At 56.4% G+C, this 23,772-nt stretch overlaps 1 protein-coding gene across 1 annotated transcript in view; it reads right to left on the bottom strand.

The window, feature by feature from the left end:
• Positions 1-234: 234 nt before the first annotated feature.
• LOC311198330 (DNA polymerase epsilon catalytic subunit A-like) overlaps positions 235-23,772 on the bottom strand; it is a gene marked incomplete at both ends in the record, with an annotated part of 32,469 nt that continues 8,931 nt past the window's right edge. The window contains 33 exons of the mRNA XM_084272252.1: positions 235-348; positions 472-561; positions 694-819; positions 2,239-2,439; positions 2,656-2,849; positions 2,955-3,086; positions 3,246-3,444; positions 3,557-3,689; positions 4,215-4,340; positions 4,593-4,766; positions 5,233-5,437; positions 5,707-5,927; positions 6,068-6,291; positions 6,677-6,853; positions 7,675-7,781; positions 7,869-8,022; positions 11,804-11,944; positions 12,300-12,443; positions 13,626-13,835; positions 14,048-14,266; positions 14,354-14,476; positions 14,550-14,630; positions 14,774-14,876; positions 15,158-15,372; positions 15,579-15,774; positions 18,353-18,510; positions 19,001-19,145; positions 19,426-19,518; positions 20,606-20,754; positions 22,677-22,822; positions 22,915-23,061; positions 23,157-23,259; positions 23,587-23,715. Of these exons, the coding sequence (XP_084128378.1) occupies positions 235-348; positions 472-561; positions 694-819; positions 2,239-2,439; positions 2,656-2,849; positions 2,955-3,086; positions 3,246-3,444; positions 3,557-3,689; positions 4,215-4,340; positions 4,593-4,766; positions 5,233-5,437; positions 5,707-5,927; positions 6,068-6,291; positions 6,677-6,853; positions 7,675-7,781; positions 7,869-8,022; positions 11,804-11,944; positions 12,300-12,443; positions 13,626-13,835; positions 14,048-14,266; positions 14,354-14,476; positions 14,550-14,630; positions 14,774-14,876; positions 15,158-15,372; positions 15,579-15,774; positions 18,353-18,510; positions 19,001-19,145; positions 19,426-19,518; positions 20,606-20,754; positions 22,677-22,822; positions 22,915-23,061; positions 23,157-23,259; positions 23,587-23,715 (5,079 nt within the window). The remainder of the gene's footprint in view (positions 349-471; positions 562-693; positions 820-2,238; positions 2,440-2,655; positions 2,850-2,954; positions 3,087-3,245; positions 3,445-3,556; positions 3,690-4,214; positions 4,341-4,592; positions 4,767-5,232; positions 5,438-5,706; positions 5,928-6,067; positions 6,292-6,676; positions 6,854-7,674; positions 7,782-7,868; positions 8,023-11,803; positions 11,945-12,299; positions 12,444-13,625; positions 13,836-14,047; positions 14,267-14,353; positions 14,477-14,549; positions 14,631-14,773; positions 14,877-15,157; positions 15,373-15,578; positions 15,775-18,352; positions 18,511-19,000; positions 19,146-19,425; positions 19,519-20,605; positions 20,755-22,676; positions 22,823-22,914; positions 23,062-23,156; positions 23,260-23,586; positions 23,716-23,772) is intronic.

The following is a 23,772-nucleotide window of genomic DNA, read 5'->3' as shown; positions in this document are numbered from 1 at the left end:
GTGGGGCCACCACAAAGTTGTGGAGCACAGCTCCAGCCCCTGGTGACCCTAGACTCCCCCCCAACTAGTCCACTGCTCCTGCTTCCCTCCCTTGCTGCAGGAGGGGTGGTACAGCTTCTCTGGGGTCTGGCACAGAGCTGAGGGGGGAGGGGGGTGTCCATGACAGCTCTGCTGTGGCTGTGAGAGCACGGTGGTGCTGCCTGGGGGGTACAGCGTGGGCAGGAGCAGCCCCCATCAGTGCTGCAGCTGGGGGTTGGCGCGCAGCAGCCACTCGATGGTCTCCAGCAGGTGGGCCATGCCCTGGTGCCGCGCGATGTTCTGGAAGATGCTGACGTGCTCCAGGAAGGTCTGGGGGAAAGGAAGCAGGGGTGAGGGGGGAAGAGGCTGCTCAGCACCCCTGGGTGGTGGTGGAGAACCTCCACGGGGTTCTGGGGCAGAGGGTGGAGAAGAGGCAGGAGGGTACATGCGTACCTGGGAGGAGATGGTGAGAGCGAAGTCTCCAGCACAGCTGCAGTACACGGGCATGTGTGTCTCCTTCACACCATGGCACTTCTTGCACACCTGGAGAGCAAGGAGGGTGAGTTGGGGGGGTTGTCAGGAGACAAGGCCAAGCCCCTTTCCCAGGGACAGAGAGAGTTATGCCTGGCTTCAGCCAGCCAAGGGGGTAGGAAGAAGGGGGACCCCTACGCTCACCAGGTCCTGCAGCACAAAGGCCATCAGCTTCTTCTGCAGGGCTTCCACCAGTGCCATTTCGATGGCATCTGAGTCATACTGTGCCTGACAGTTAGAGCACACCCAGCTGGGCAGCACCGACCCATCCTAGGGGCAAAGAGGAGGAAGGTGAATACCAGGAACACCAAGCACTGACATAGTGTAGCCAGTGGAATGAACAGAGCGTCAGCCCAAGCCAGGAGATGCTCAGACCTTCCACAAGCAGCTAGAAAAGGTGACCAGAGAATGGCCTTTAGGGTGTTCACTGCATCAGTAGATAAGGGAAGAGCTAGGGATGTCATGTCTGGATTTCTGCAAGGCCTTTGACACAGTCCCCCACTACATCCTTCTAAGCTGGAGAGAGATGGATTTGATGGGTGGGCTGTTCCGTGGATAAGGAACTGGCTGGTCACATATGGAGGATGGTGGTCAATGGCCTGAAGTCCAGGTGGAAGATGGTGACAAACGGGTGTCCCTCAAGGGTCTGTGCTGGGACCAGTGCTGCTTAATATCTTTATTAATGATACTGCACCCTCAGCTGGTTTGCTGATGACACCAAGCTGAGAGGTGAGGTTAACATGCCAGAGGGATGGGATGCCATCCAGAGGGACCTGGACAGGCTCGAGTGGCCCAGGGGAACCTCATGAGGTTCAAAAAAAGCCAAGTACAGGGTCCTGCACCTGGGTCAGACAGTCCCCATTATCCATACAGGTCAGGAGATGATGTGCTGGGAAGCAGCCCTGAGGAAAAGGACTTGGGGGGACTTGTGGGTGAGAAGCTGGACATGAGCCACCAATGTGCATCTGCAGCCCAGAGGCCAACCCCATCCAGAGGCTGCATCCCAAGGAGTGTGGCCAGCAGGTGCAGAGAGGGGATTCTGCCCCTCTGCTCTGGGGAGACCTCACCTGCAGTGCTGTGTCCAGCCCTGGAGCCCTCAGCACAAGAAGGACAAGGACCTGTTGGAGCACGTCCAGAGGAGGCCACAAAACTGATCCAAGGGCTGGAGCAGCTCTGCTGTGAAGCCAGGCTGAGAGAGTTGGTGTTGTTTAGCCTGGAGAGGAGAAGGCTCCAGGGGAACCTTATAGCAGGTCCTGAGAGGTGCCTATAGGAAAGCTGGGGAAGAACTGTTCCTGAGGGCATGGAGTGACAGGACGAGGGGTGATGGTTTTAAGCTGGAAAAGGGAATTTAGGTTGGGTATTAGGAAAAAGTTCTTCACTATGAGGGTGGTGAGACACTGGCACAGGCTGAGGTGGTGGAGGCCCTATCCCTGGAGATATTCAAGGTCAGGCTTGATGGGGCTCTGAGCAACCTCATCTAGTGAAGATGTCCCTGCTCACTGCAGGGGGGCTGGACTAGATGGCCTTTAAAGGTCCCTTCCAACCCAACCCATTCTGTGATTCAGTGATTCACTGACAGCAAGCAGAGCTGCAAGCAAAGGGGCTGAGAGAGAAGATGGGCAAGGTGATCGACCGGCATCCAGCGTGGCAGCGCTGGGGCCTCTGGGCTCCCTGAGAACAAGGCTGCACCTGGGAGAGAGCGGGGTCCTTGCACAGGTCCAGGTCCCTGCAGAAGTTGCAGTTCCTGCAGATGACCTCAGGGAGCACGTAGGAGCGGCAGGGGTCCCGGAACTGGGCTGCTTCGGAGAACTCGCCCACCTCGATGAGGCGCAGCAGGTCCCGGCGCAGTTTGTTCACCTGGTTGGTTATGTTGGCATCCAGGGACAGGACCTACAAGAGTAAGAGCCAGGTGAGCCCAGCAGCAGAGAAAGGGGAGCATCCTCACCAGGACACCTCATATCCTCACAATCTCATATGGATACAGGGCAAAACCAAGGGGTTGTGGATCACTCTTGGAGCTGAAGCAAATCTCTGCCAGGGACAAGGACCAGAACTTAAGCCCTGGCCACAAACCTTCAGGAAAGGGGCCTGGCCCCTGCTGCTGACCTTGCAAACATATTTGACAAACTCCAGAGCTGGATTGTTGAGTGGCAAGTAGGAGCCAGGCAGCACTGGGAACATATCTGAGGGCTCAGTGGCGTTACGAGAACCAGTCATCTTCTTCTGGATCTTCTGGGTGATGGTGAAGAAGCTCTGGGTCAGCTCATTGGCCACGTAATCCTGTGAGAAGGTGATCATGCCTAGAGATGGAGCAGAAAGCATTTGCACCGTGCAGTGGCACATGGGGGTAGCAAGGTGGGTGGTTCTCCTGCTTCCCCAGGGCTGCCCTGGGGCTCAGCACTCACCGGGCATGGCCCCCATCTCCCCCAGCACCGCCTGGGACACCTGGCTGGTGCTCCTCCTCTTGACAGGGGTGGCCCCAGGGGCGTTGCGCCGCAGCTCCTGCTTCATGCTGTGGTACACAGCCACAATGTAGGCTAGGGGACCAGAAAAATGACTTAAGGATCATCAAGACCAACAGTAATTGACACAGCCAAGGCTTCAGCTCCAGCCTGCACCAGCGACCGCTCCGCCACAGGCTCGCGCTGGCGCTGGGGAGGCACAACCAGCCTTGTCCCCGCCCTGGGACAGCTCACCCGACACAATCATCAGGAAGTAGCTCTGGCAGGAAGCAGCCTGGGGCAGGAACTGTGCAATGTTCCAGCTGTTCTCCAGCAGGTCCTCCACGTTTGGCTCCCCTTCCTCCTCCTCCTCTTCTTCTTCCCTTGCCACCTCCACATCCTCCTCTTCCTCGCTGTCCTCATCCTCCGGCACTTGCTTCCTGCTGGTGTCCTTCTGGAGGAGCCAGTGATATCCCAGTGGTTCCCTGTGCCCAGCCAACGCCTCCCTGCTCAACCCAGCCCCCAGCATCCTGTTCCTGTGGCATCAAGTGCTTCCTGTCACTTACCTCCTCGTAGTGGATGCGAGAATCCACTCTTCCCTTGATGCCTCCATAATTTGCTGGATCCATCCAGAGCAGGAACTCCCAGCAGCGGGAGAAGGAGATGGTCAGAGAGTGGAAGATCTCCTTGGAGTGGATGCTGGAGGGAAGAGACCGCAGTCACCCACAGCACCAGCACCAGCCCTAGCTCAGAGCCTTCTCCATGGGGCACTGCAGGAAGGAGGTGGTGCTGGCAAGGAGAGGGGGTTTCCCCTCTCCCATCCAACTACCTGTCAGGACCCCAGGGGGAGCAATGCCTGGGGAGCCCTGGCTCCCTATGCTTGTGCTGAGGTGCCTGTAGCATGGCTGGGATGCTGAAAGCCAGCCAGGGAATGAGGTGCTGGGCACCCCAGGTTCTCCTGAAGGTCTCTTCTGGATTGAATCCTATGAGCATTCTTGAACTATTATCTACAGAGGACAGCTAAGGTACTGATCCCTACTCCAGGCATGACAGCAGGAGAACTGGGCAGCTTTGTTCCTTCAGGAACTTTTGGCCAAGAATGTTTTTTTTTAAAAAAAATTACAAATCCGGTAATTTTCCCTCTCAGGAGGGGAAAAAAAACCCCAGCATCTACCATCCCCCATGGGCCTGACCTGCAGGCCTGGCTGGGGAGGCACAGCCCACCTGTTAATGATGTAGTCCATGTAGCTGAGGGCATCCTCGATGCGCCGCTTCTTGGTGCACAGAATGATGCGGTTGAAGTTGGCGTAAACCACGGAGGAGCCCAGGCGCCGGAACTCAGCCACCAGCCTGCGGGCAGGGCACAGGGCTGCCCGTCAGTCCACAGCAAGGCAAAGCCCTGGCACGGATGCAGCCCACACAGGGCATCCAGCACAGTCAGCAGACAAGGATGTTGGCACTGCTACCCAAAGGAACTCACCCAAACAGTCCTGGAGGTCCAACCTGCCACCTGCCTCTCCAGAGGCTGCAGCACCCTGGTCACTAATGCCATGCCTGTCCCCTCCCTGTCTCCCACCCTGGCACCCTCCAGGCCTCACTTACTGCAGGAAAAGCTTCTTCATCATGTTGTGGAGGGTGCGGTGCAGTGCTGGGTCGTAGAGCAGGGAGGAAGGAGAGCGGAGCCAGCGGTAGAAGTGAATGACCTGGTTGTCTGCATAGACGTTGTGGTACTGTGTGATCTCCTTCACCCAGCTCACCACCATGCTCTTCAGGATCCTGCCAGGGAGCAAAGACCAGCATCACCCCACAAGCCACGGGCGACCCCTTCCCCATTCCAGAGACAGGTTTTTGTATCCGCTGGAGGGTTCTGAGCAGGGCTCTGCCAGAGCAGAGACATGGGAGCCCTCAGCACATGAGCCTCAGGGTACGTATCTGCCTCTATAACCTGAGGGAGCATGAAGAAAGGAGAAACAGGACAGGGCAAAGTCTTCACTAACATCCTCATACATCTGCTGGCTGAGCCACCAGGCAGTTAGTTCTGAGCCCTGGATCTCCAAAAGTCTTGTGAAGAAGATGCCTGCCCTGCCCTGGAGACCTGAATTTAGAGCACCTCACAAGCTCCACTGCAGGCACAAGTCTGGTAAAGACTAAAGCCGGGAGGGAATGAGAGGCAGGAGCCCTGAGGGGACCTGCCAGGATGAAAACCAGATGTTCCACATCCTGCTGGCTCCTAGAGCTGTACCTGAAAGTGTTGGAGCAGAGGGCGGTTTCATCATAGCTGGCTGGGATGTTGGCAGCTTGGTTCCCTGTCACCATGTCTTCCAGGGATGCCTGCTGAATCACGTCAAAGCTGATGCTCATGCTGGAGCCTCCTTCCATGTCATTTATGTGGTGGGACTGCAACACCGTGTTGACAGCCAGGCTCTGAATATCCAGCTCCAGGCACACTAAGAGCAAACACAACCTCTCAGCAGGAGGGCAGGGCCAAGGACTGACAGGGACACCCTCCCTGCCCCTCTGCCAGAAGAGATTTTTGCAGTTATAAGGGTGATCTATAGGTGTTATCACAGGCATGACTGTCTTGATCAGCACCTGATCCAACAGAACTCGGACCTACTAACCCTCAGGGGACCACCCTTATTTTCTGGTAGCTGCAGGGGAGCTCGGAGGAATAGAGCGGGATCTGCTCAACACCACCAGCCTACTCCCTCCTCACCTGTGGAGTAACAGCCAGGGTTGTTTATCTCCACAGAAGCTCTCTCATCAAACTCCATGACCAGGCGGTTGTCATCAGCCTCCTTACCCCCCAGGTCCGGGCGGGCCGTGGGCGAGAGCCACAGCAAGTGGTTGTGACGACAGAGGTGGCGCGAGAAGAAGAGGTCGGAGCCGAAGGTGGAGATGTCATCGGGCAGGTTCCCGATGGGGATGTGGTAGTACCTGGGGCACAGAGAGGGGGACGTGCAGCGGGGTGAGCACAGCTGCAGAGCAGCTGAGGACCTTTGCCTGTCCCAAGGAACGAGGCAGCCACCCGTGGTCCCACGGTGGTGGCCCCAGGAGGATGTGGCTGCCTTGGGCACCTGCTCATCTCGAACGCCTGGGAGAGGCAGGTGTCCAGGTTGAGGTAGTGCCAGATCATGCGGCGGGCGGCGTGGCGCTGCCAGTCCAGGACCGAGTAGCTGATGTCATCTACCAGCCGGATGGGAACCAAGGGGAACTCCTCAATGATGGGGATCCCGCTCGCCAGCCGTTTCAGGTCCCAGTTAGACTGCACAGCCACCAGCGTGGGGCCGCGGCGCTCGTCCTGCAGGAAGGTGAAGAGGACACGTCCTGGTCCACCTCTCCCCAGGAGGAAACTGGACTCCCCCCCGCCATCCCCATGGCAGGTCCCAGTAGTGGGGAGAGCACAGCCCAGCACTCCTGAAGCACCCAGCGCTCCAGCTGAGCGCAGGGAGGGATGGAGACAGATGCTGAGGTGGCACTGCCTAAGACAAGCCACCTCAAATGAGACAGAGCCCTTGAGCAACACCCACTTCTACCCTTGACCAACACCCACTTCTACCCATGACCTTTGGGCAGCAACCACACGCAGGTGCTGTGGAAAACGGCGTGACAGAGCCCTCCACAGCATCCTCCCCAGGTGCCACGTACGCGGTCCTGCCGGGACACTCCTCACCCCTTTGCCTCACCTTGTAGCCCAGCAGCAGCCGCTGGATGGCTCTGTAGACGGCCTTGGGGTCGGTCTCAGCACGCACTTCAAAGGTGTGCTTGTCTGGGGGCAGCAGCTCCTCGCCTGCCTTCTCCAGCAGCGCGCTGCGCTCAGCCGAGAAGAGGCTGGTGAGGTTGGGCATCTGGTTGCTGCGTACCTACACCCAAGGGACACCAGGTCTCTAAGTTGGGGGGAATGAGGGAGTGTGTGGTCCCAGGGGGAAGTGGTTCTCCCCACCACACATCCCAAGATGCCTTCCACCAGTCCCTGCCAAGACGTGGCAGGGATGCACGATGAGCTGCCCAACCCCACCGCAGAATCACAGGATGGTTTGGGTGGGAAGGGACCTTTCAAGGTCATCTAGTCCAAACCCTGACAATAAGCTGGGACATCTCCAACCAGATCAGGTTGCTCAGAGTCTCATCCAGCCTGACCTGCAATGTTTCTAGGGGTGGGGCCTGTGCCAGTGTTTCACCATCCTCATGGTAAAACGTTTCTTCCTTGTATCTAGCCTGAATCTCCTCTCTTTCAGTTTAAAGCCGTTACCCCTTGTCCTGCCACTACAAACCATGATAAAAAGTCTCTCTGCATCTTTCCTAGGAGCCCTCTGCAAGTATTAAAAGACTGCAATAAGGTCTCCCCAGAAGCAGCCTTCCCTTCTCCAGGCTGAACCAGCCCAGCTCTCCCATCTTGTCTCCAGAGCAGAGGTGCTCCAGCCTTCAGATCACCTTCTTGGCTCCTCTAGACTCACAGCTCCATGTCCTTGACCTGGGGACATGGCACTGCAGGGGGTTCTCCCCAGAGCAAAGCAGAGGGGCAGAACCCACCCCAAACCACCCAGACCTTCTGGTCTTGCAGCTGGGGATGCAGCTCAGGACATGATTGGTTTCTGGGCTGCCAGAGCCCACTGCCAGTGTGCATCCAGCTTTCCACCCACCAGCACCCCCAGTCCCCCAGCCCCCCAAAGCCCCACCTCACCTTGTCAATCACAAAGACGGCAGCTTTGCGCTGTGAGGGGATGAAGAGGCCCAGGAGTGCCTTGCTGCCTTGGGAACTGTGGTAGAGATAGATGTGACGAATGCTTCCTAGGGACACAGAGCACAGGGCATCAGCAGCACCCACTTGGGCTAGGTCCTGGGTGACCCATCAGCCCCTCTCCCCAGGTGCCTCACCGGGTTCCAGGTAAGTGAACTGGGCCAGCGAGCGCATCTCCAGGTGTTTGATGTCAAAGGTTTCAGCCTCTCGCCCTGAGAGGTGCCTGACAAGCTGCCTGCTGACCATGCACATGCAGCCCAGGTGGATCAGGGCACGGAAGAGCAGTGGCACCTGTAATGATGGGAGAGATGTGCTGTGATGATGCTGAGTAACCCAGCTCTCCTTGGAGGCCTCAGACTCAGAATAACCCAGTTTAAAAACGGAATCCCAGAACAGCCAGGGTTGGCAGGGAGCTCTGGAGATCATCCAGCCCAACCCCTGCCAGAGCAGGGTCCCCTCAAGCAGGCTGCACAGGACAGCCCCCAGGATCATGGGGTTTGAATGTCTCCAGAGATGGAGACTCCCCAACCTCTCTGGGCAGCCTGGCCCAGGGCTCTGCCACCCTCACAGTAAAGAAGTTCCTCCTCAGGGTTAGGGGGGAACTTCCTCTATTCCAGTTTGTGCCCATTGCCTCTTGTCCTGTCCCTGGGCACCCCTGAACACAGACTGACCCATCCTCCTGCCCCACCCCTCAAGGGTTTATCAGCATTGATAAGATGCCCCCCTCAGTCTTCTCTTCTCTAGGCTAAACAGTCCCAAGTCCCTCAGCCTCTCTTGATAAGAGAGATGTTCTAGTCCCTTAATCATCTTTGTAGTCCTTTTCTGTCCCCTCTCCAGGAGCTCCCTGTCCTTCCTGACCTGGGGAGCCTGGCACCGCATGCAACATTCCCAGTGAGGTCTCACCAGGGCTGAGCAGAGGGGCAGGAGAACCTCCCTGAGCTGCTGCCCACAGTTGTCTTGATACACCCCAGAATGCTGTTGGCTTTCTTGCCCAAGGACACATTGCTGGCTCATGGCCAGCCTGTGGTTCACAAGGACTCCCAGGCTGCTTCCCAGGAGGTCATCCCTTCCCTGTACTTGGGCATGGGATTGTTCCTCCCTGGGTGCAGGACCCTGCACCTGCCCTTGTTGAATTTCATTTGGTTCCTCACTGCCCAAGTCTCCAGCCTGTCCAGAACTTGCTGGATGGCAGGCAGCACAGCCCTCTGGCATGTCAGTCACTCCTTCCAGGTAGAAGGTACCTCAGGTGCTTCCAGCACGAGTTTGGTACTATCACCAGAGACATGGCACAGGTATCTTAATTATTAATTCCCATGTGCTCCTGTACAGCCCCAGATCCCACCATCAAGGGCAGCAGCAGGTACTCTGGAGGCTGTGCAGTCTAGTATCTGGGCAACTTTGCAGCTCTGCAGCTTGTGCTCTGCACATGCTTGAGACAAAGACTTCCTCTGAACACCAGATAATCAGTGCAGAGTGGGATCCACCACTGATTCATCCTGTTTCATTGACCCCACTGCTGCAGAGGGCTCCTCCTGAATGACTGGCTGGGGGACCCAGTCCCAGAACAGTGAGAAACAGTAAACAGTCCTTGCCTAGTCACACTTCCCTCACATTGACTCATAGAATCACAGAATCCCAGGGGTTGGAAGGGACCCCCAGAGCTCATCAGGTCCAACCCCCCTGCCAAAGCAGCTCCTCAGCTCATATTGCACAGGGAGGCATCCAGACGGGGCTGGAATCTCTCCAGAGATGGAGACTCCACACCCCCTGGGCAGCCTGTCCCAGGGCTCCCTCACCCTCACTGGGGAAAAGTTCTTCCCCAGATTGGTGTGGAACTCCCTGTGCTCCAACTTGCAGCCATTGCCCCTTGTCCTGTCCCCACAGACACTGAAAAGGGGCTGCACATTTCCCCCTGCATCCCCCCCTTAGTCTTCTTTTCTCAAGGCTGAACAGCCCCAGCTCACTCAGCCTTTTCTCACTGGTAAATTTAATTTTGGCTTAATCACTTTGTACTGAACAGGCACCCCAGGTGCCAGAGAGAAAGATGCCCCTGCAGCCCCTGGAGAAACCCATGGTGGAGCGGGTGTCCCCCCACAGCCCATGGGAAAGGCCCAGGCCCCACCTGCAGCCCGTGGAGAGGGCCCACGCTGGAGCAGGGGGAGACAGAGAGGAGACCCCCCCACCCAGGGGGAGACAGACAGGAGACCCCCCACCCTGCCCCTGGCTAAGAAGGGAAACAACTCCTGAGGAACTGACTGAACCCCCCCATTGCCCCAGTCCCTGCCCCTCCCTGTGCCACAGTGGGGGGAAGAAGGGAGCGAAACCCTGACTAAAGTGCAGTCTGCTGAGAAGGGAGGGGTGGGGGAAGCTGCTTTGAGATCTGGTCCCACTTCTCATCCCCCGACTCTGGTGTCACTGGGGGTGCAGGGCAGGGGCATCAATTAGAGAGTTTTCTGTCCTTTATCCTGTGCTGAGTCTGTTCTGCCCGTGACACTGACTGCAGAATGATCTCTCCCTGTCCTTAGCTCCACTCCTCAGCCTCTCAATAGGTATTTTCTCCCCTGTCCAACTACAAAGGGGAGTGACAGAGTGACTTTGGTGGGTGTCTGACCTCCAGACAGTGTCAAACCACCACTTTTATAACCTCATTTTAGAGGACAAGGCACCCAGACCTATGTATGAGGCTGAGAGAGTTGGGGTTCAACCTGGAGAAGGCTGTGGGGAGACCTCCGAGCCCCTTACAGTCCCTGAGGGGACCTACAGGGAGGCTGGGAAGGGCTGTTTGTAAGGGTATGGAGTGATAGGACAAGGGGCAATGGTTATAAACTAGAGCAGGGCAGGTTTAAATGAGACCTTAGGAAGACATTCTTCCCTCTGAGGGTGGTGAGACACTGGCACAGGTTGGCCAGAGAGGTGGTGGTCTCATCCCTGGAGACATTCAAGGTCTGACTGGAAGCTCTGAGCACCCTGCTCTAGCTAAAGGTGTCCCTGCTCACTGCAGGTGGTTGGTCTAGATGGACTTTGAAGGTCCCTTTCAACCTAACACACTCCATGATTCTGTGACTCCACATGTGCTGGGTACTCCTCCCATCTTTGAATACTCTTTTCTGGTTCAGACACCAGCAGCCTGGTTCTGGGTCCATTTAAAGGACCATCACCCATCCTCCTTGCGTGGTGCCTTTCTCCTCACTCCCAACACACCAACCCCCTGTTCCCTCCCTGCATGCTGATGCTCAGTGTCTCTGCCTGTGCAAGTGCACTCTCTCTGTGTGGCACCTTCCATTTTTGGTGTCTTGTGGTGGATGAGAAGCTTGACATGAGCCAGCAGTGTGCTCTTGCAGCTCGTAGGGCCAATGGTATCCTGGGCTCCATCAGAAGAGTGGCCAGCAGGGACAGGGAGGTGATTGTCCCTCTCTACTCTGCCCTTGTGAGGCCCCATCTGGAGTCCTGTGGCCAGATCTGGGGCCCCCAATACAAGAAGGATGTGGAACTGTTGGAGAGGGTTCAGAGGAGGGCCACAAGGATGATCAAAGGGCTGGAGCACCTGCCCTACAAAGAGAGGCTGAGGGAGCTGGGCTGGTTCAGCCTGGAGAAGAGAAGGCTGCGGGGGGACCTCATTGCAGCCTCCCAGTCCCTGCAGGGAGCTTATAGGCAGGAGGGGATTTGACTTTTTAAAAGAGCAGATAATGGCAGGACAAGGGGGATGGACTGAAGCTGAAGGAGGGAAGGGTTAGATTAGATATTAGGGGGAAGTTTTTTACAGAGAGAGTGGTGAGGTGCTGGAACAGGCTGCCCAGAGAGGGGGTGGGTGCCCCGTCCCTGGAGGTGTTCAAGGCCAGGTTGGATGGGGCCCTGGGCAGCCTTGTGTAGCTCCAGGCCTGGAGGTTGGTGTCCCTGCCTGTGGCAGGGGGTTGGCACTCTGTGATCCTTGGGGTCCCTTCCAACCCAGACCATTCTATGATTCTATGGTGGTGTTGACCTTTGAAGTGTCGGGTGTTCTCCTACGCTACCAGCACTGGATGGATGAGCTGCCACTCATCAGTCCTTCAGAACAGGCCCAGGGCTGAGTTACCTGTGTCTCATACACCCCCTCGATGTCTGGAGCAGAGAGGTCTGCATTGATTTCGTTGATGTGCTCTTGGTACATGTCTTCAGGGACAGAGTACTCGTACAGGTTGTAGACCAGGTTCGAGCGGGGCAGGATCCTGTTTACCTGCCGAGGCAAGGGACACACTCAGCATGCACATCACACCTTGCTGCCAGGAGCTGGGGGGCTTCTGAGGGCTGCCAGGAGCTGGGGTCTGAGCCAGCCCAGCTCCCAGCACTCCTCTCTCCTGAAGAAACCAGTGGCTTACACCCACACATTACAAATCCCCCTAACAGGGAACCTGCTTTCTGGGCAGGCTGGGATTAGGGAGGGTCCAGGGACTGGATGAGTTATATATCCATGGAGTGGGAGATCAAGGCCCTACAAGGCAGATGCTTGCACTATCTGCTCACAGCAGCGATGGAGCACCTTATCTCCATGCAAGTAGCTGTTTCCCTTCCCAGAAGGGGCAGGTCCTCACCCTGCGGTAGGCTGCTCCCTCCTCTGGCTTCGGGACGTGCTGGTTGACGTAGAAGATCCGAGGGACGCTCAGTTTGATGCAGTGCAGGTCGCTCCCAATCACTGCCCACAGCCTGAACAGCCCAGGCTGGCTGGTCTCAGCAATCTGCAGGACACAAGGGGTACCAGCATTAGCAGGAGATGCAACGCGCTCTCAGCGCTTACATCTGAGCTGCAGAGCACTCTGTGGGTCTACAGAGCACTCTGTGGGTCTACAGAGCTGGTTGGTGGCCCCAAAGGGAGCTGGGGGCTTAAAGAGTCAGCACTGGAGCCCCCATGTCCTGCTATCATCCCAGGACACCACAGAGAAGACTCTCTGGCTGAGGCTGGCCAACCAGTACAAGGTGACCCTTGAGTCAGCCCAGTCACTCTGGGGTTCATCTCAAGCTTGGGGTTGCACGAGTGCTGCCTGCCACCCCAAAGGCCTTTCTGGAAGGTGAAGTGGGTGGCATGAGGCAGGGTGCAGATGGCCTCCCCTGACAAGGATAGGTGAAGATGCCTGGATGGCACCATCCCACCTCTGCATTTGTATGCCAGTTGCTTCCAGGCATTGCTGGAAGCCTGTGTCCATCACAAGCACACCGTGCCCAGTGCTGGGCTCCCCAGGACAGAAGAGACATGATCATACTGGACAGAGTCCAAAAAAGGGCCAGAAGGACAAAGAAGGGACTGGAGCATTTTTTGTGTGAGGACAGGCTGGGAGAGCTGGGATTGTCTGGTCTGGAGCACAGGAAGCTCAAGGGCATCTCATCAATGTATATAAATATGTGAAGGGAAGCACAGAGAGGGTGGAGCCCAGCTCTTCCCAGTGGTGCCCAGTATCAGGACCAGAGGCAGTGGGTACACCAGAAAACACTTTTCCACTGTGAGCCCTGGCACAGGTTTCCCAGGGAAGCTGTGGAGACTCCCACCATGGCCATACCTAAAAGCTGTCCAGGGGACTGGCTCAGGGACGCCCTGCTTCAGCCAGGGGCTGGACTGGATGGACCTCAGACCTGCCCCCAGCCTCGGCTGGTGGTTTTGGGGTTCTGCAACTGCAGCTCAGGGCTGCCCACTGGTTGAACCAGAGCTGCCCCATACCTGCCACAGATGTACCACCAAGAATGGCTCCTGTTTCCATACAGACAAGCATGAGCCTGAGGCTTTGCAGCCCCACCTGCTGTCCCCAGGGTTAACAGCAGAGCAGCGTTGGCATCAGTGACCCCTGCACTTCACCACCCCAGCACAGAGTGTAAGTGCAGGGTGTTGGCAGCAGGCTGTCCCTTGGGGCAGGTCCCCTCCCCGGTACCTGCACGATCTGCCAGGGCAAGTCGAGGATGCTGCGCGCTGTCCTGCGCAGGTAGCTGCTCAGCCCCGTGGAGGGGGCATCGCGGACCACTCCCCCGCCAGCCGCCACCCCGCCAGCGTCCAGGCGCCGCCTCTTCTGCCGCTCCCGGCGCTGCCGAGCCTGCAGCTCCCACTTCTTCTGGTGGTAGCGCAGCCAGACCAGCCGCTCCTCCTGCGCGGAGAGAGGGCACGCGTCAGCTGAGCCAGGAACCAGCTCCCAACACCCCCAGTGAGCCCCCCATTCTGGGCCCAGTTGCCAAGCTACCACCGCCCCTCTTTTCCCCATTAGTTGTTGTATTTCTCCATCTCCTGGTTATAGCTCTTCTTGTAGCTCCGAGCCACGGGCATGCAGGCGGCTTTGGGAGACCCACAGCTTGCTCCTACCTTGGTGGTGCCCAGGGGTGGAGGTGGACCCAGGATCTCTCGCCAGGATTGGGACAGCTCCAGGTACTGGGACATCTGTTGGCTCTCCTCTGCTGCAGGGACTCGCTTCCGCTTATTTGCGATGGGAAGTAGAGGCTGAAGGGTCTTGGCAGCCCCAAAGTCCTCTATATCACCAATCTGTGAGCCAGGAGTCCCCTCTGAGGGCTGTTTGGTGAGCACCTGAGGGAGCAAGGACAGCAGGATGAGGTGGGTTGCAAGAGAAGAGCCCCGCCAGCACAGCCAGCACCTTTCCCTCACCCTCTTTACCTGTCTCTTGCCTTCAGAAGTGAAGAGCTCATTGATTTTTTTCTGCTTGTAGACATCATTCTTCTCTAGGAGTTTCTTGTGGAGCCAGTCCGGGTGCCGGACTCGTGGCACTGGGTTCTTTACCTGGAGAGCATCTCCAAATGACACAGAGCTCCCTGACAAAAGCCCCCTCCCTTGCCCCCTCACTGCCCCATACCTGCTGCAGAGCTGCAGGAATGGTGATGATTTTCTGGATGGTGCTGCCCAGTCTCTCAATGTAGTAGTCCCAGTCCAGGATCTGTCAGAAGGGCAGAGCAGCAGGTAGCAAAAAAAGAGGAGCAGGCAGCCACCAGACATGGGATCAACCACGTCCCCAGGACCCCAGCACCCCGCTGTGTGACTCCTTTGTGCCTGGGCCATCAGTAGGGATGCCCCACTCACCCCACGGATGTTGAAGTCCTGCAGCGAGGGGCTCTTCAGCCACTTTCGGAGGTAGTGTTTGCGCACACTGGGCTCTGCTTGGAAGATCGCGAGCGGGATGGCCCTGGGGAAGGCAGGGAAGCACTTATTGCCCACCCAGAGCAAGGTCCTGCCTGCACACTACCCCCTCTTTCAACCTACAAAGACCAACCAAGGCTTCTCCTCACCACCCCATGAGGCCACTGTGCAGTGGTGGTACAGCGCTGCCCATCACTAGACCATTGCTCATGGTCTGAGACCACAGAGAGGGATCCCACACCACACCAGCTTGCTCACCTCCTGCTCTTCTGCCCTTCCCCTCCTGGCTGCCCCCATGCTGTCAAGAGCCCCTCAAGAAGGGGTTACCTCTCAGTGACTGGAGACCCGTCTGGCTTCTTGGAGATGATGAACCGGCAGCTCAGCCCTGCATCCTTCACCATCTGGTCCCCCAGGAACTCTGCCAGGCGCTTGGCAGTGCTGATGGAAGTGGACTTCTGCTCCCCATAGTCCTCCAGCTTGCGGGACATGGACCGGTTCTCCGAGATCAGGTCAAAGAGCTCAGAATCAGGCATGTTGGCAGCCTGAAAGGGAGGGGAAAAAAAACCCCAAAGTTGGCATGAACCTAATGATCCAACCCTCCTGCTGTCAGATAAGGGGAGTGCCTACTCCTGGTTGGTGTGGCTCTTTCTGGGGAGCCTGGGAATTGCACCCTCCCCACAGTGCCCGAACAGCTCTGACACCTCTCCAGCTCCACCTCAGGACCCCAGACACACTGAGCTGTGCTCACCTTGCTATAGAGAACATCCAGCCAGTAATCAGCCACCTTGGCCACAGAAGCATAGACCTCCTCCAGGGTGCTGCCCTTCAGGAAGGCTTCAAACACAGATGACTGGAATATCTTGACCAGCTGTAGCTCTCCCCGGCGCTTCACCTCAAACCCCTTCAGCTCAGCCAGGGACCCATCCTCGTTGAATACTGCATACCTAGGAGGCAGGGCATGGGTGTTGTGGGTTTGTGTGGCAAGGTTTTCTGGGGAAGGAGTGGGTGGGGCTGCTGGAAGATGCTGCTAAAAGCTTCCCCTAGGCCCACCAGAGTAAATACCAGCCGGCTCAAGGATGGACCCACCGCTGACCAAGGCCGAGCCCATCAGCGATGGTCACAGCACCTCTGGGAGTCACAGTGAGGAGAGAAAAACCACAAGCAGCTGCTTTGTGCCCCCAGAGAAGGAGTGAGAAGATGTGAGGAGCTGTGCAGACACCAAGGCCAGGGAAGGGGGGCAGGAGGCACCCCAGGTGCCAGAGAGAAAGATGCCCCTGCAGCCCCTGGAGAAACCCATGGTGGAGCGGGTGTCCCCCCACAGCCCATGGGAAAGGCCCAGGCCCCACCTGCAGCCCGTGGAGAGAGACAGAGACACAGAGAGGGGAGAGAGAGAGACCCAGACCGGAGCAGGTTTGCTGGGGGGGCTGGTGACCCTGTGGGGGACCAGGCTGGAGCAGTCTGGGCCTGAGGGACTGAGAGACACTCTGTGGTTGCTGACTGCAGCCAGAGCAGTGCCCCACGCTGGGGCAGCTGGGGAAGAGCTGAAGCCCCGTGGGAAAGGACTCCCGCTGGAGAAGCTCCTGGAGGACTGTCTGCTGTGGGTGGGACCCCAGGGTGCAGCAGGGGAAGGGGGTGAGGAGTCCTCCCCTGAGGAGGAAGGAGCAGCATTGGCAATGTGATGGACTGACCCCAACCCCCATTCCCATCCCCTTTGTGCCACAGGAGAGAGGGAGATAAATCATGAACAAAGTTGAGCCTGGGAAGAAGAGAGGGGTGGGCAGAGGTTTGGGTTCATTTCTCATTATCCAACTCTGGCTTCACTGGGTAATAAATTATTTTATTCCATGTTGAGTCTGTCCTGCCCACGACACTGATTACAGAATGATCTCTCCCTGTCCTTATCTCCACTCCTCTGCCTCTCAATAGGTATTTTCTCCCCTGTCCAGCTAAGAAGGGGAGTGACAGAGCGACTTTGGTGGGCATCTGGCCTCCAGCCAGGGCCAGGCCCCCACAGTGGGCAAAACCTGGCCTGCACGGAGGGACACATCCTCCAGGACCCTGCTGGTGTCCCTCCTGACAGGGCAGTTCTCCCCAGACGTTGAACAGAGACATGGTGCTTGGCACTGGGATGATCCTGACACATCTACAGCTGCTCCAGCAACCGTTTCAACCTGACCTGCAACGGCTCCTGCCCCAGCTCACCCACCCTAACTGGGAGAACGATCGTGGTGGGTGGTGAAAGTGCAGGCAGAGGAGTGGAGAAAGACACCAGAGAGGTCTGCAGAGGAGGAAACTGTCAGCTGGCAAAGGAGTTGGGAGGAAAGTTGGTCTAGCCATGACACAACTCCAGGAGCACTTCTCCCTCTCCTTTTCTCTTGCATTTCACAGCCCTGCCCATTATCTGTATGTCACCAGAAAAACTACATGGGAACATCAGCTGAGTGAGAGAGGAGATACTCAAACCTCCTCACTGAGCCAGCCCTTCTCCTGCCCTACCACACCCATGTGGATGCAGCCTTCTTCTGCCCCACAAAGGATGGTGCCTGCCAGCCACCTCCAGGCTGGTTTGGGTGGGGACCTCCCAAGAAACACACCCAGTCACTGATGTTCCTGAGCTCCAAGAAACCAATTGGCCCTGAGATAGGAGTCCTGTGAGCAGAGCCCACCCAACGCTTGGCATCCCCTTGACTCCTGCAGCAGAATGCCCTCACTGAAGATGATGGATGCTGAACCTCATCCCACAGGACAGGAAGCAAGGACAGAGGGTACTGAAGGACAACAACATTGCTCAGAGCCAGACCCAGCTGTCAGCTTGAAGCTAGAGGCTGCTGCTGCTCTAGCTCATGTTCCTATTTCTGAGGCTGGAGGGAGATCAGTGAAGTTTAAGTACAACCATCCCATGATGTGACAGTAATGGCAGGACCTGTCCCTTCTCCCAGCTGGAGAACAAAAGGGAAACATCTAGGAGAATCATTACTGAAGGTCTGTGAACTCCTGAGAGATGTGAAGGCAGGAGCTAGTAGGCTGAATCACAGAATCACAGAGTTGTAGAGGTTGGCAGGGACCCCCAGAGCTCATGGGGGTCCAATCCCCTGCCAAAACAACTCCCTAGGACAGGGCACACAGGTCAGCATCCAGACAGGGCTGGAATATCTCCAGAGGAGACTCCACACCCCTGGGCAGCCTGTCCCAGGGCTCTGAATAAGATGAAGTGGAATAGAAGTATTAGAGGTCCTCAGAAGGGACGTCAGGAGTTCTCGTGCCCACCTTGGAGCCAACCAAGGAGAATGTGTCTGCTCACCAAGCTGGAAAAACACTGTTTGGCTGGTATAGAGTTTGCTGCCACAGTGCAGCACTGGAGGGAAGTGCACAGCTGGACTCAGGGGTGACCTGGCCTAAGGGAACTTGCTGTTTCAAGCGAGCGAATCAAGCATGCTGCCAGCTCCAAGGGCTCCAGGGGACCAACATGCACCAAGGGAAAGAGACCCAGGGGAAGTGGTAATATTTCATCTGCAGCCTCACCTTTTCTTCAGCTTCTTGCCCTCTTCCTTGGAAGCTGGGAGGATCATGGCCAGGTATGGTCCATCCACTTCAAAGAAGATGCTGTTCTCGGAGCGGGTGACATAGGTGAGAGAGGCTGGGTCCTGCAGTTCCTGGTACTGATCATTTGTGAAGCCTTCCTACAGGCACAGCCATGGGACAACAGCTGGGCTGGTTACACCAGGAAATGCTCCTTGGGCATCCCCTGCCCAAAGGGGTCACTAAGCACCCCTCTCAAAGCTACAGCACAATTTAGGGCTCAAAAATCAAACACCTGACCCACCTGGTGGGGAGAAAAATGCTTTGGACTCTAAAATGATATTGTTTTGTGTTAATAGAGGCTGGAGCAAGCAGAGAATGGGACTGGACCTTGTTCTGGTCTGGACCCCCAGCCTATTGGTGAGGGCACACCAACCCTTGCCTCACACACCACCCTCTCTGCCACACAGATATCAGAGCCTCTCTCTCCACTCAGATGCTCTCCAGGGCAGAGAGCAGCTGCCCAGCAAACCAGGCCATCAGCCCCAGCCTCCCACCCACTACAAAGTGGGAGTGGAGAGAGGTCCTCCTCCCTTGTCAGAGGTCCACCTCCCCTTCCCCAGAGTTGGCCTGGATGGGTGCAGGACTCACCTTCACCAGGATGTTCAGCATGGCACCTGGGTAGGAGATTGTCACCTTTGGCTTCTTGGCATTGGTTGACTTGATGACAAAGTTCTCTGGGAAGCTATTGGGGAGGACACACCAAATCCCATCGGTATCCAGTTCCAGAGGTCTCCTAAGGAAGGAAAGAAGGAAGGTAGGTCACTGTCAGGGGGAGAGCAGATGTCAGGAAAGGATCAGCTCTCTGTGTCCCCCAGAGACAGAGGAAGCCTCTGCATCCACTCTCCAACCCTCTCTTCAGCAAAGCAAACCCTCACAGAACAACAGCGTCACCGCAGCAGCGTCAGGCACCCAAACCTTCACCATCAACTACTGGAAACTCAGGTGTTTGATGTGGTCTCCCATCTGCCCCAGGTGCAGACAGAGGTTTCTTGCCCAGCTCTGCACACACTCACCCAATCTGCTCGATCAGCTCCCTGGCCTGGGTGATGATATTGGCGCCCGTGAAGCAGACGATGCCAGCCATCTCCATGGAGTACCAGCGAGCCCTGGGAGCACAGGACTCAAAGTGAAGAGCATGAAGGGCTCCCTCCCAGAGCCAGCTCTGGAAAGGGCAGGACGACCTCCAGAGGAGGAAAGGGCAAGAAACATGTCGACAGTGGACATCACAAGATCACAAGAATCACCAGGTTGGAAGAGACCTTTGAAGATCATCGAGTCCAACCATTCCCATCCTGTGCTAAACCAGATCCCTGAGCACCTCATCTCTCCTTTTTTTGAACACATCCAGGGAAGGTGACTCAGCCCCTCCCTGGGCAGCCTGTTCCAGCCCTGACAACTCTTTCAGTAAAACATTTTTTTCTAATATCCAATCTAACCCTGCCCTGGCACAGCTTGAGGCCATTGCCCCTTGTCCCATCTCCTGTCACCTGGCTGAAGACACCATCCCCACCTCTCTACAACCTCCCTTCAGGTAGTTGTAGGTGGGGAGAAGGTCTCCCCTCAGCCTCCTCTTCTCCAGGCTGAACATCCCCAGCTCCCTCAGCTGCTCCTCATAGGATTTGCCCTCCAGCCCCTTCCCCAGCCTGGTTGCCCTTCTCTGCACTTGCTCCAGGACCTCAATGTCCTTCTGATGGTGGGGAGCCCAGAACTGCACACAGTACTCAAGGTGTGGCCTCACCAATGCCAAGTAGAGAGGCACAATTACCTCTCTAGACCTACTGGCCACACTGTTTTTGATACAAGCCAAGATGCCATTGGCCTCCTTGGCTGCCCGGGCACACTGCTGGCTCATATTCAGCCTGGTGTCAACCAACACCCCCAGGTCCTTCTCTTCCTGACAGCTCTAACATCTGACATCTGGAGATTGTTCTCCTTGCCCTAGTTATTACGCTTCAGAACAGCTGGAATCCCACATACAAGATTCCTGTCACTTATGCCCAACACTTAATGTCTGGCTGGAATCTCCAGGACAAGAAGCCATTAGTAGAAGCAAGAGGAGAGTGCTACAGGCAGCACCCACCTTCATCTTGGTTCTTCAGAAGGAGGTGAGGCAAGTGACAGCCTGCCCAGAACGATCCAATTTCTAAAGGTCCTCTCTAGAGGTGCCCAACGCTGCCCAGCGAGGAGACTCACCCTTTGCGCATCACGTAGCCGTAGAAGGAGTTGAGGATGCACTTGTGGGCCAGCTGCAGGGAGTCATACAGGATTTCCATGTTCTTGCAGCGCTTCACTTCAGAGGCATCTCCTGTCTCCACCGCTGCAGACAGTTTTTTCTTCCACACCTGCAAGCCATGGGGGGGCAGAGTCATCATCCTATGATCCCACACATCACCACCAGTGGTATCCAACTGGTTCCTCCTCAGTCCCAGCGTATCATTGCAGCTCTAGAGCAGTATCTTTGCCAAAGCTCAGCAGCATGAGGCTTTTTTTTCCTTTTCCTTTTGTGGCAGAGGACTTTGTCACACAGTTGGAAGCCCCTTCAGCACCGACTGCAACTCTGATGGTGACGATCAGAATCCCACCGGCGCGGGCAGTGTCGTCCACCTGCATCAGCTCTGCAGCTCTACATGTGCAAGGGCAAGAACCAAGCACGTTCCCTGCAGCAGTCAATGTCTGGCAAAACAACAGAACCACTTGGGCAGAAGAGCCTCTTGGCCAGCTCCATGACTGGTGGCAAAAGAGACAGCCAGGGGTAACCACAAAGGAAATGGCTCGTTAATTAACTCCACCAGAGGTAGAGTCCTCCCAAGGCTTCATCATTACTTTCAGCACTCCAGGAGTAGTGTGCCTCTAGCATGAACCTCAACCAGCAGAGAATCACAGAATTGTCTTGGTTGGAAGGGAACCTTTAGATCATCAAGTCCAACCATCAAGCCAACCTGCCCAAACCATCACTACACCACATCCCTACACACCGCTTCTCCCCATCTTTTAAATACCCCCAAGGATGGCGACTCCACCACCCCTCTGGGCAGCCCCTTCCAATGCCCAACAATTCTCTCTGGGGAAGAAGTTTTTCCTAACATCCAATCTAAACATCCCCTGGCACAACCTGAGGCCATTTGCCCTTGTCTTATCACTTGTTGCTATGGAGAAGAGGTCAGTCCCCACCTCTCTACAACCTCTCTCCAGATAGTTGTAGAGAGCGCTTAGGTCTCCCCTCAACTGCCTTTTCTCCAGACTGAACAGTCCCAGTTGCCTCAGATGCTCCTCATAACATTTGTCTTCCAGTCCCCCCTCACCAACCTTGTTGCCCTTCTCTGGACATGGTCCAGCACTTCTATGTCCTTCCTGTAGTGAGGAGCCAAAACTGAGGGGTGGCCTCACCATTGCAGAGTACAGGGCCAGGATCACTTCACCATGGCTGATACAGGCCAGGATGCTGTTGGTGTTCTCAGCCACCTGGGCACACCACTGGCTCATGTCCAGCTGCCTGTCAGTCAACACCCCCAGGTTCCTCTCTGCTGGGCAGTTCTCCAGCCACTCTGCCCCAAGCCTGTGGCACTGCCAGGGGGTGGTTGTGACTCAAGGACAGGACCTGGCACTTGGCCTTGTTAAACCCTGTACAACTGACCATGGATCCAGCCTGTCCAGGTCCCTCAGCAGAGCCTTCCTACCCTCAAAAGCAGGTCCATACTCCTGCCTTAGTGTTGAATGCAAACTTACTGAGGGTGCAAGCAATCCCCTCATCCAGGTCATCAATACAGATCTTGAAGAGAACCAGCCCCAGCACAGACCCCTGAGGAACACCCCTGGTGACTGGCCAGCAGCTGGATTTAACTCCATTCACTACCACTCTTTGGGCCTGGCCATCCAGCCAGTTTTTAACCCAGTGAAGAGTAGAAAAAGAACATCCTCCTGGAATCAGCCCTGCCTTCCCCTGAGGTCTAGACCTCACTTCTCAGCTTGTCTCCTTTCTCCACGTAGGAAGAATGTCCCAGGTTGGCCCTGGCCATGTCAGATATATGAGAACACAGACTACCAGGAGAAGACTGGAGATACAGCTCTGCTTGTGAGACAGAAAGTGTCACAGCAACACTGACTGGAGATTGGGCAGGGAAAAGCCCCTGCTGTCAGGAGCTCCACCACACCCTCCTCCAACACCAAGGCCGGACAGAACAACCTTGCCTTGGGTCTTCAGTGAGAGAGGAGAGGTGCCCAGGCCTTAGCAAGACAAGTTAAACCCAGAAGTGGAGCTCGGTACCTTGTGCAGCCCCTTGAACTCGTAGCGCCGGTCCCGGAACGCTCGCACCGTGTCCACGTAGAAAGAGTTCTCGCGCTGGCAGACGGTGGTGACCCGTTCCTCCACCTTGGTGACGTGGATCTTCTTATACGCCTTGCGGCAGTAATCTGCTCACAGGAGGAAGCAGAGGCAGCTTCTCAGGGGTGGCTGCTCTGCTATGGGTGAGGGACAAGCTGGTTTTTTACTTGTTCTTTTTTACCTGCCAGACGTTTTTTCTCATACTTGGCCTGTTCCTCATGGGACAGCTCATGGAAGGCACGGGGAGCTCCCTCGGGGGACAGCGGGGGGAATTTCTCCGACTCCAGCTGCTGCTGGATGCGGTGGTACTCGCTGCGGCTGGCGGGCACTGCGGGAGGGGGACAGCTGTCAGGCGCCCCAGGGAGAAGCAGGGATTCCTCTCCGCCGCTGTGGGTGGGACTGCACGGTCCTGGCTGTACTTACTGAACTCTCCTCTCCACTGCCACGTCATCCGGCGCTGACAGTTGGCGCCGGGCTTGTTGAAGTCACAGGCAGCACACGTGGCCTCATCCACCATGGCTGAGGGCTGGGGGCAACAAGAGGCAAACAGATGTTAGAGGGGACTCTCCAAATGACTCCTAAGGTGGCAGAAGAGCATGGGTGTGAACATCAGAGATGGTACTCTGTGAGTTCTCCTCCACAGAGACTTTGGGGAACATAAAACCTGCTGAAACAATAGCTGTGGGTTGTTTTGTAGCTCAGCCTTTGCAGACCTGGCATCCATGGCAGCTTGGCTGAATTTCACAGCCAGCCTTATGTGATCACCCTGCCCTGAGCAGAAAGTTCAGCCCTTGCTGTTAAGGGACAGAGGGCCAACCAAGGCCATCCCAAAGATAAGGCTGATGTTACCCACCTGCAACCTGTTGGTCAGAATGATGTTGGGGTACATGGCCCCCACATCTAGGTGGTAGATAAGGGGACACTCAATTCTGTTTGGAACATCCCTCAGGGAATTCAGCTTGGCCTTGATTTCATCACAAACCTGTGGTGGGATGGAAAGAAGTGTTTCAGGCAGGAAGGAAGGAGTGAGTCGAATTCA

The sequence above is a fragment of the Gallinula chloropus genome (genome assembly GCF_964237585.1).
Source record: "Gallinula chloropus genome assembly, chromosome: 17".
Taxonomy (NCBI): Eukaryota; Metazoa; Chordata; class Aves; order Gruiformes; family Rallidae; genus Gallinula; species Gallinula chloropus.
Note: the sequence above shows the minus strand (reverse complement) of the source record. Positions and strands in the feature narration are given on the sequence as shown.